General features: G+C 41.9%; 1 protein-coding gene across 1 annotated transcript in view; it reads right to left on the bottom strand.

The window, feature by feature from the left end:
• Window positions 1–2,642: 2,642 nt before the first annotated feature.
• Window positions 2,643–11,107, bottom strand: part of LOC128655638 (zinc finger protein OZF-like) — a 30,168-nt gene continuing 21,703 nt past the window's right edge. The window contains exons 5-6 of the mRNA XM_053709229.1: window positions 9,537–9,644; window positions 2,643–4,157 (exon numbers count right to left, since the gene is read on the bottom strand). Coding sequence (XP_053565204.1) covers window positions 3,214–4,157; window positions 9,537–9,644 — 1,052 coding nt within the window. The 3' untranslated portion in view covers window positions 2,643–3,213. The remainder of the gene's footprint in view (window positions 4,158–9,536; window positions 9,645–11,107) is intronic.

Here is an 11,107-nt window from a genome sequence, read left to right as displayed (position 1 = left end):
ATATGGCCAAACTGGTGGTAAGTGGCATCTTGGCAGCTGCACGCTTGACTTTTCTCAGTTCATGGGCAGTTATTTTGCGCCTTGGTTTTTCCACACGCTTCTTGCGACCCTGTTGACTATTTTGAATGAAACGCTTGATTGTTCGATGATCACGCTTCAGAAGCTTTGCAATTTTAAGAGTGCTGCATCCCTCTGCAAGATATCTCACTATTTTTGACTTTTCTGAGCCTGTCAAGTCCTTCTTTTGACCCATTTTGCCAAAGGAAAGGAAGTTGCCTAATAATTATGCACACCTGATATAGGGTGTTGATGTCATTAGACCACACCCCTTCTCATTACAGAGATGCACATCACCTAATATGCTTAATTGTAAGTAGGCTTTCGAGCCTATACAGCTTGGAGTAAGACAACATGCATAAAGAGGATGATGTGGTCAAAATACTAATTTGCCTAATAATTCTGCACTCCCTGTATATATATATATATATATATATATATATATATATATATATATATATACACATACATACACACACACACACCTATGCCTCATGTATACACAGTTAGGTTTGTAAATAATTGGACACCGACACAATTTTCTGGACACTGACACAAATTTCATAATTCTAGCTCTGTACGTCACCACAATGGATTTGAAATTAAACAACCAAGATGCAATTGAAGCGCAGACTTTCATTTTTAATTCAAAGGTTTAAACAAAAATATTGTATGAAACATTTAGGAATTGCAGTCCCCAAATTTCAGGGGCTCAAATATAATTGGACAAATGAACAAATCATAAATAAAATGTTGATTTTTAATAATTCATAGAGAATTCTTTGCAGGCAATGACTGCTTGAAGTCTGGAACGCATGGACATCACCAAACGTTGGGTTTCCTCCTTTGTGATGCTTTGCCAGGCCTTTACTGCAGCTGTCTTTAGTTGTTGTTTGTTCATAGGTTTCTCTGCCTTAAGTTTTGTCTTCAGCAAGTGAAATGCATGCTCGATTGAATTGGCCATTGCAGAATATTCCACTTCTTTGCCTTAAAAAACTCCTGGGCTGCTTTCACAGTATGTTTTGAGTCATTGTCGATCTGTAAAGTGAAGCGCTGTCCAATCACCTTTGCTGAATTTGGCTGAATCCAAGCAGCCAATATATCCTTATACACTTTAGAATTCATCCTGCTGTTTCTGTCACATCAATAAACACTATTGCCATTGGAAGTCATGCATGCCCATGCCATCACACTGCATCCACTGTGTTTTACAGATAATGAGGTATTCTTCAGATCATGATCTGTTCCAAGTCTTACCCATACTTTTTTCTTCCAATCATTCTGGTACAGGATGAGCTTAGTGTCATCTGTCCAAAGAAAGCTGTTCCAGAACTGCGCTTGCTTTTTTTAAAGATATTTTTTGGCATAGTCTGATCTGGTCTTTCTATTCTTGAGGTATATGAATAGTTTGCACCTTGTGGGGAACCCTCTATATTTGCTCTCGAGAAGTCTTCTCTTTATGGTAGACTTGGATAATATGCCTACCTCCTGGAGAGTGTTCTTCACTTGGCTGGAAGTTGTGAAGGGCTTTTTCTTTAACATAGAAAGGATCCTACGATCATCCACCACTGTTGTGGACTTCCAGGCCTTTTTGTGTTGCAAGCTCACTAGTGCGTTCTTTTTTTTCTCAAAATGTACCAAACTGTTGATTTGGCCACTCCTAATGTTCCTGCTATCTATCTGGTGGATTTCAATACAGTGAGATATTTTTTTCTCAACTCTATAGTCAAAACGGTTGTGGATCTATAGTTGTATTAGGCAACATTTCTAAAATAAGCAGAAATTAAAAATAACATGGAGGTGATTACTTGGCTATTCAAACCTACATATGGACCCTGGACCCCCCCCCCTCCCCCTGATGGCAAATACACTGGGTCACACAGAATTGATATAAATTTAAATAGGATTATTTTTTTTAAATGCTTTCTGAGGAAAAATCTATCTAAAGATAGTTGCAATTTACGATACATTATAATCCAAAGATTATTCATTCTGAAATATATATTAGTTTTTAATCATATAGCAAGATGTGCTTATTCATTGCTTTAATGTTTTTTTGTTAACTAATTCAATTAATCAATTCACAATGTCCTGCTCTCCAAAAGGTTTCGGTCAGATTATTTTGGACCATTTTTCAATCTTGAAGATGTTATCACATATGATTCATTTTGCAGTTCTCAAAGCTGTGAATTTGTGTCTGCAGAAATAACATGCACAGCAAAATTTTATAAAATTAACATACAGAGTTGCTAAATAGACCTTAAAGGGACATAATCATAAAATATAACTTTTGTGTTTCAAATAGAGACTAACATTTTAAGATTTGCTTAATTCTCTTGGAATCCTTTGTTGAAGGAGAGCACTACTCTACTGGGGCCTATCTAACTACATTGGCTGAGACAGTGACAAGCAGCTAGCTCACAGAAGAGCATTGCATTTGAGTGAGCCTAACTATGCAGGCTTTTCAACAATGGATATTTAAAGAACAAAGCAAATTAGATAAGTGAAGTCCATTAGAAAATTGTTAAAAATTGCATGTTCTTTCTGAATCATGAAACTTTAATTCTGATTTTACTTTCCTTTAATGCCATTATTCCCCTGCAAATCTATGTACACAGAACCAAACCATACAAGTTTCAAGAAGTTTACTGAATAGAAGATTGTTTGGAGTGGAATAGATCTGCACAAGGTCCTAAGTGTGAGGAGGGAGGGACAAGCATTAAAAATAAAAAATAATGTTATTGATTTAGTAAAATAAAACTATTGTTATTGTTATTATTAATGTAATAATGTTCCTCCTTCCAATAAAGTACAGGTGAAAAGTTGATCAAATATGTATGATCAACCAATTAAACTGGAGATAGTTCACCTCCAAATAATTTCAATTATTTTAATGATCTATCTATGCATATCTAATGATATATAACCAATTTAGTAATAGCCTGGTATAACTATAAAAAAATAATCTGAAAACTTATTCTAAAAATGAAAACCATGATTTAAATCAGTCAAATACACCCTGGGGTAACCTTATAAATGCTTGAGGTGCAGAAGGGACCCCAAACAGCTCCAAAACTGCAGGCCCCAGGGTTAACATGCAGTCATCATCAGCACTTGGTATTGTGCGGGTGACAACTACCATATCACCCTCTGCACTTAGGAGGTTAAACTCTGATTTATTTTAATATGAGTTTTCCGATGCCTAATAAGATCTGATTCATGAGTAAAACATTTTCCACAGTCAGAACATGGAAATCTTTTCTCCCCTGTATGAATTTTTTGATGCATAAGAAGAGTTAATTTCCGAGTAAAACATTTTCCACAATCAGAACATGAAAATGCTTTTTCTCCTGTATGAATTTTCTGATGCATAATAAGATTTGATTTTCGAGTAAAACATTTTCCACAGTCAAAACATGAAAATGCTTTCTCCCCTGTATGAATTTTCTGATGCATAAGAAGATTTGATTTCTGAGTAAAACATTTCCCACAGTCAGAACATGAAAATCCTTTCTCCCCTGTATGAATTTTCTGATGCATAATGAGATTTGACTTCAGAGTAAAACATTTTCCACAGTCAGCACATGAAAATATTCTCTCCCCTGTATGAATTTTCTGATGTGTAATAAGATTTGATTTTTGAGTAAAAAATTTCCCACAGTCAGAACATGAAAATCCGTTCTCCCCTTTATGAATTTTCTGATGCCTAATAAGAGTTCGTTTAAGAGTAAAAAAATGTCCACAGTCAGAACATGAAAATCCTTTCTCCTCTGTATGAATTTTCTGATGACGAATAAGATTTGATTTCTGAGTAAAACATTTCCCACAATCAGAACATGAAAATTCTTTTTCTCCTGTATGAATTTTCTGATGAGCAAGAAGAATGCTTTTACATTTAAAACATTTCCCACATATAGGACAGGAAAATGGCTTTTCTCCTGTATGAATTTTTAGATGTTTAAGAAGATGGGATTTCTTAAGAAAACATTTCCCACATTCAGAACATAAATTTCCCACGTAGCTTCTTTGATTTTGAAGAAGATGTAAAGAAGCATCTGCACTCTGATTATGACTAGGATTATTGCAGTTTGTGAATTCACCTGTCAATAAGAAACACAATGGGAGTAATGTTAGTAATTAAATAATTATTTTATAATGAGAACATAAAACTGCTCTGATTTAGTCAGTCCCCTACACTTGTAGTAGACACTTTGACAACTAGACCTTTTCCCAGCTTCCATGCTAAGGCTTAAGGGTAGTTTACTGGATATTAGCGACCATTTCTGAGAATTCACACTTAGTCAAAGACCAAACTAAATATAAATTAATGTTGTTTTTCTACCTAATGTATCTAGTCAGAGACTTTTAGTAATATAAAGATAAGTTTATTGGTTGAAATAATTGTAACTGCTGCTTGTTCGCTTGTGGTTAAAACAAGGATGACTCTAGCACAATAAAAACAAAGAAAATGGCCCTAGGTGATGTAGTATATGTCACGGATACCAGACCACTAAGACTACCCCCCTACTACCTGACTAACTAATTTTTACTTTGGATTTGGCCATTTCATGGTTTACAGTATCTCACTGACTCCTGCTATATGTTTTTGCTGTGTGTACTTGGTCAGAAAAGAGCTTATCTTTGACTGGGAAAACCCTTCTAGGCTGAACGGGCTCCTGGAACTGCCAGCCACACCGGATACCCGCCTAACCCCTCTCTGGCTGGCCGGGCTCCTGGAACTCCCAGTCGGCTGCATCACGCCGGAAACCTGCTAACTTTACCCCTGATCGCTCCAGTGGCCCTCTGCCCCAGAGCTCCGTTCTTTTGGGGATTGGTAGCCCCTAGGGAGGACAAGAGGTGGGGGAATTCCCGGAGGGGAGCCCCTTTGGGAACTGGAGGTTTTGGACACCCCTACCCCTCTATATTTACCGGGCTGTAACTCCGGTCCCCAGTAACGAACCACAGCGATTTTTGGACTTTGGCATCTGGGGACTGAGAGCTTTCAAATGACACCCTGAAAGTGCCGCCGCTCCCCTGGGATCAACCAAAATCACCACCTCTGTTTCCTGGGACTCTGTGGGACTGTGGCTGCTATGGCAGGTGCCAGCATGTCTGGAGGGGCGGGAATGGTGGGAGATTTGGGAGTAAGATAAGACCCTTTGTTTGTGTATAAAAGGAGTGTGTGTTTCCTAATAAAATCAGTACTTCTTGTTTCACTCGAATGCTAATCTGTCTAGTTATTTGGGTGGGCTCTGCTATAATCACTTTCTTCACTACATAGCGGCCTGTTCCAGGTATAGGAAGGATCCATCTGGCGGAGCTACCCAGTCAGGTAGCCGGTATCCGTCAGAGGTGGGCTACAATCACTTGGTGGCTACACAGCTGCATTCGCCAAGGAGGAAGAAGGACCCTTTTGGCTGAGCTACCCACTCGGGGTAGCCGGGTTCCGTCGCATTGGCTGGCAGCGGTGGGATCTGCTTCTTCCAAATGGTTCCTGCTGACAGAGTAGAAGTGCCACAGTAGCCGGTAACTATGGAAGCCGAGTTCCTAAGGAGAGTACAGGAGGCGCTGGCTCAGCTGGATGGTCCTGAACAGGACCAGCTGAAATGGAGGAGTATTGTCCGCCAGCAACTATGGAGGGAGAGGCTTCAACAAGAACAGGACTGTAATGGAAAGGTCCTCCTCACGGATGATAAGAGGTACTGGGTCCAGCGGGACTTGCAAGTGCCTTTCCTGGGCATGCAGCCCAGGGATGAATTGCTATCTGATCTAGATAGACTAGTCCTGGCAGAGATGTGGGTGGAGGACGGCTACCGGGTCCTCAGATGGCACGCTATGCAAGCCTGGCCATGGCTGGAGGATGGCACCCCCACAGAGGGCTTTGGCTTCGGTTAGCCTCGATTACTATTGAAAAAGATGACAGAGGACCCAGAATTTGGGAGCTTGATGAAAATGAGAGTGGAGGAAATTAGCATTTCCCGAGAAAAGCTGCTGGATCTCTTGGGGTATCCTGGCTGGTAGCCAATCTGGTATCACTTATTTTCCAGGAATAGGCACTGGAAAAGGAATACAAGAGGCTGCTAGACCTCGATCAGCAACATGCCACAGATTCTGCACGGAGCTGTGGTGCAGCAGTCTGGGATTTATGGAGGTGGGCCTCTGAGGAGTGGCAACAAGGAATAAGCAAACAAGAGCTGCTAGATCCCGATCAGCAGTCTGGCCCCAAGCTTATGATCCTGGACAAGGGAGCCACCCCAGCGGAAGCGCTAGCAACAGGCAGAGAGTCGCTGACTTCTGCCCCACATCCGAACCTGTTTCTGCACAGGTCGAGATGGGATGGAGAGATGAATCTACTTGGCAGCTGGTCGAGGAGACAAGGGATGGAGAAATAATCTCATCCCCTAAGCGGGAGATCCACTTCCAGGGAGCGGAGGTCGACAACCTCTCTCCCCACCAACAGAAACCCTTCCCGGGAGAGGAGACAGTCGATCTCTTCTCTCCCCAGTGGCAGAGCCAGGTCCAGGGAGAGGAGCCAGCTGGTTTCTTCCCAGCGGCAGAGCCATCCTCAGGGAGCGGAGGTAGTCATCCTCCCTCTCCAGCAACAGAACCCCTTCATGGGAGAGGAGACAGCCGGTCTCTCTCCCCAGTGGCAGAGCCCTCCCCAAGGAGCGGAGGTCACCGACCTCTCTCCCCACCAATAGAACCCCTTCCCGGGGGAGGAGACAGCCGCGGTCTCTCTCCCCAGCGGCAGAACCAGGGAGAGGAGACAACCAACCTCTCTCCCCACCAACAGAACCCCTTTCCGGGAGAGGAGACAGTTGGTCTCCCTCCCCAGTGGCAGCACCATTTCCTATGGAGCGGAGGTAGCTGACCTCCCTCCCCAGCCGCAGATCTCCCTCCTGGGAGAAGAGACAGGCGGTCTCTCTCCACAGTAGCTGGGCATGATCTCTACCCTTTACCCACCCGGGAGGAGTTCCCACAGGGGGCAGACGTTGCCTTGGGCCAGGGGGATACCCGTCCATGCAGTTGGTGCCACAAGTTTGGGCACTCGAGTTTTGCCTACCCCACCAACGAGCAGCCTCAGCATGCAGCCTGAGGTGGGAATACAGCTGGGAAACCTACAATGGATTTGGTTGTGGGTGGGTCGGCAGGTCGTCAGCAGTGTCAGAGAGGGAGACAGTCAGGACACTGAGGCTGGATATCGCTTAGTGTGCCCTGACGTTGCAGAGGATATTATCCCAGCAGAGACTGTGGATAATAAAGAAGTTGACGGGGAGTGCCCTGCGATGCCTGCGGCATATGTGCCCCTGGATGGGGGTAAGGAGAAAAGTTTGCAAGAGGTAGGGATCTCTGAGGATGTCCCTGTTAATGTGCTGCTGGTTAATGATTTAGGCTGGTTGCAGTGTGCCAGAACACAACACCTACCCAAAGGGAGGGCTAAAGGAGAGCCCAACAAAACCTGAGGTACTGTTAAGAACTGTTGTGGACAATGTGAAAAATAATCACTGGGAGGAAAAACAGGCGATAAATAACTTACCAGACATATGTGAATCAGAAATGTTGTCCCAAAATCTGAATGTACCTACTTTGAAATGTGATCCTCATGTGTGCCCTATACAAGTCCCTAGGGAATGGGAGCTGGATAAAGGTCTTGGGGTAACCTTGGTACTGGCAGCAACTGAAGTGGAAAGTTTTAGCTCACCCAACAAGGAGGATTTTCCAATGGGGGTAATGGAGATTACAGTCCCCACCTGGGAACTCCAGGAATGCTGGGCAGTCTGCCCAGGTCCACAATCTCGGGCTGCAGCAACCCCAGCTGCACTGCCTTCTCTCTGGCAGCTGAGGCTTTTTTTTTGGGGGGGGGGTGGAGGCACCTCTGTGACTATGACTGGTACTTGTGGGTGGGCAAATGTTTTGAAGCCGGCCTTGGAAACCTGGTTTGTGACTATGCATTGTGTGAAAGCTAGCGGGGAGCAACAAGGATGCTCCCCGCTAGATGTTATTTTGGTTTTGATCTCCAAAATAACATCAAACCACCACAGTTTGTGAGTTAACTTAAAAAAGGCTAAGAGCATTTACATCACAGGAAAGAAGGTTAAGTTTAAAAGCGCTTTAATATGCAACATAAATGATTCAGTTTTATTGTTTAAAGGGACAGTCTACACCAAAATTGTTATTGTTTTAAAAGATAGATAATCCCTTTTTTTACCCATTCCCTAGTTTTGCATAACCAACACAGTTATATTTATATATTTTTTACCTCTGTGATTATCTTGTATCTAAGCCTCTGCAGACTGCCCCTTTATTTCAGTTCTTTGACAGACTTGCAGTTTAGCCAATCAGTGATGGCTCCCAGGTAACTTCACGTGCACGAGCAAAGTGTTATCTATATAAAAAACATGAACTAACTCCCTCTAGTGGTGAAAAACTGTTAAAATGCATTCTTAAGAGGCGACCTTCAAGGTCTAAGAAATTAGCATATGACCCTTCTAGGTTAAGCTTTCAACTAAGAATACCAAGAGAACAAAGAAAAATTGGTGATACAAGTAAATTGGAATGGAAAATTGTTTAAAATGACATGCCCTATCTAAATCATGAAAGTTTTTTTTGGACTAGACTGTCCCTTTAAGAATGTTGCATTTATGCCATATATTTTTACTTGTAATGAAGACCAGATTATCATTTTATATAAAAAGTAATATATAATGTTTAAAATAAACTATATTAGTGAACATTCAAATCACACACGTACACTCACCTGTGCCCTGCATGCGATGTGCATGTTTACTAATATGTACACTTACCTGTGCCGTTTCCCACAGACCCGTCACACACACTCACCTGTGCCGTTTCCCACAGAGACATCTCACAAGAATACACTCAACTGTGCCATGCAACCTCACACGTTGCACACATACACTATCTGTGTATGTTTCGAATAGACATGTCACACACAAACACTTACATGTGCCCTACATCCCTCTCAACTGTCACACACGTACACTCACATTTGCCCTGATTTCCTCAGACATGTTACACACGTACACTCACATGTGCCCTACTTCTCAAAGACATGTCACACACGTACACTCACCTGTGCCTTGTTTCTCACAGACAGGCCACAGTTACACTCACCTGTGCCCAGCATCCCTCTCACGTGTCACACATATACACTCACCTGTGCTCAGCATCCCTCTCACGTGTCACGCATATACACTCACCTGTGCCCAGCATCCCTCTCACGTGTCACACATATACACTCACCTGTGCCCAGCATCCCTCTCACGTGTCACACATATACACTCACCTGTGCCCAGCATCCCTCTCACGTGTCACGCATATACACTCACCTGTGCTCTGCTTCTCTTAGACATATAAGAGGCGTATACTCACATGTGCCCTGCTTTCCTCAGACATGTGACACATGTACACTCACCTATCTCCTGCTTCCCACAGACATGTCACAAACTTACACCTACCTGTACTTATATTGTCACATAGTTCAAGCTTTGCAGCTTCTGGCATATTTATTTGCCACTGTTCTTCGGATTGTTCCGTGTTACATGAAATCTTAGCATAATTGTCATCTGAAAAAAAAAAAAAAAAGAATAAATAAATAACTCTTTACAATTTCTGTAGTTTCTTTTTAAAACATAGTTTAATAAAACAAAATGTGAAATATTGTGTAATTTAAGGTAAATACACCTGAGCCAACATCACTAGCAGTCACATCAGTAAGAAAGATTCAATATAATGACATCAGCACAACAGTAAATACAACCGGCGTCATGCAGTAAAGTGAGTTAATTAGTATCAGTTATTTTACTCGCTGCAAATACAGCCCCAATTGTAACCAATTCCTAAGTGAGGCGTATTATAGGATTTTGTGAATTTTGAAAATAAAATCCATTCTCCATTGCTTATTAAAATCTCACTTTAGCCCATTTAATTATCTTAATTATTTTCTTTCATGATTTGGATAGAACATACACTTTTAAACAACTTTCCAATTTACGTCTATTATCAAATTTGCTTCATTATTTTTTAAACCTTTGCTGAAGGAACAGCATTGCACTGCTGGCAGCTAGATCAACACATCTAGTTAGCCAATCACAATAGACAAATGTGTGCAAACACTAATCAGCAGCTAATTCCACTAGTGTAGGATATTTGCGTATTCCTTTTCAACAAAGGATACCAAATGAACGAAGCACATTTTAAAATGGAAGTGAAATTAAAAGTGTCTTAAAATGGTATGCTCTATCTGAATCATGCAAGTTTAATTTTGACTTTCCTACCCCTTTAACTGCTGAGCCATTTAATACCCTTGTGCTGAAGCAGTTTTCAGGGCTATAATTATATTTAGAATTCAGCCCTACATAAGTTATATCACAATCACCACAAATAACAGGTGAGTTTTCATCTATGTGTTTTATTGGGTGGGAGTAGTAGAACTAAAAGTGAGACACATCACACATACACTTACCTGTGCCCTGTTTCCCTCAGACACGTCACAAATGTCCTGCGTCCCTTACATGTCACATACGTACACTCACCTGTGGCCTGATTCCCACAGCCATGTCACACATGTATACTCACCTGTACTTATATTGTCACATATTTACAGCTCGGCTGCTTCTGTTATATTTTGTAGCCACAATACAGCACTAGTATATCAACAGCCCCTATACCTGATATGGAGGCAATACAGCACTTGTATTCCAACAGCCTCTGTAACTGACATGGGAACAATACAGAACTATTGAACCAAAAGCCCCTACACCTGACATATAGACAATCCAGCACTAGAATACAAAAAGCCCCTATACTTGATCAAGACATATATCACTAGTATTTAAACAGATCCTATACATGACATGGGGACAATCCATCACTAGTAGTCCCACAGCCCCATGTTAGGAGACAATACAGAATAGTATTCCGACAGCACCTAAAGCAGAGGGTGAGAGAGAAGAGAGGGCATGTGTGTGTACTATTCACATGAAGCAGAGGGTGAGAGAGAAGAGAGAGCGTGTGTGTGTGTGTAGTA

The sequence above is a fragment of the Bombina bombina genome, chromosome 4, assembly GCF_027579735.1.
Source record: "Bombina bombina isolate aBomBom1 chromosome 4, aBomBom1.pri, whole genome shotgun sequence".
NCBI classification, from domain to species: Eukaryota; Metazoa; Chordata; class Amphibia; order Anura; family Bombinatoridae; genus Bombina; species Bombina bombina.
Note: the sequence above shows the minus strand (reverse complement) of the source record. Positions and strands in the feature narration are given on the sequence as shown.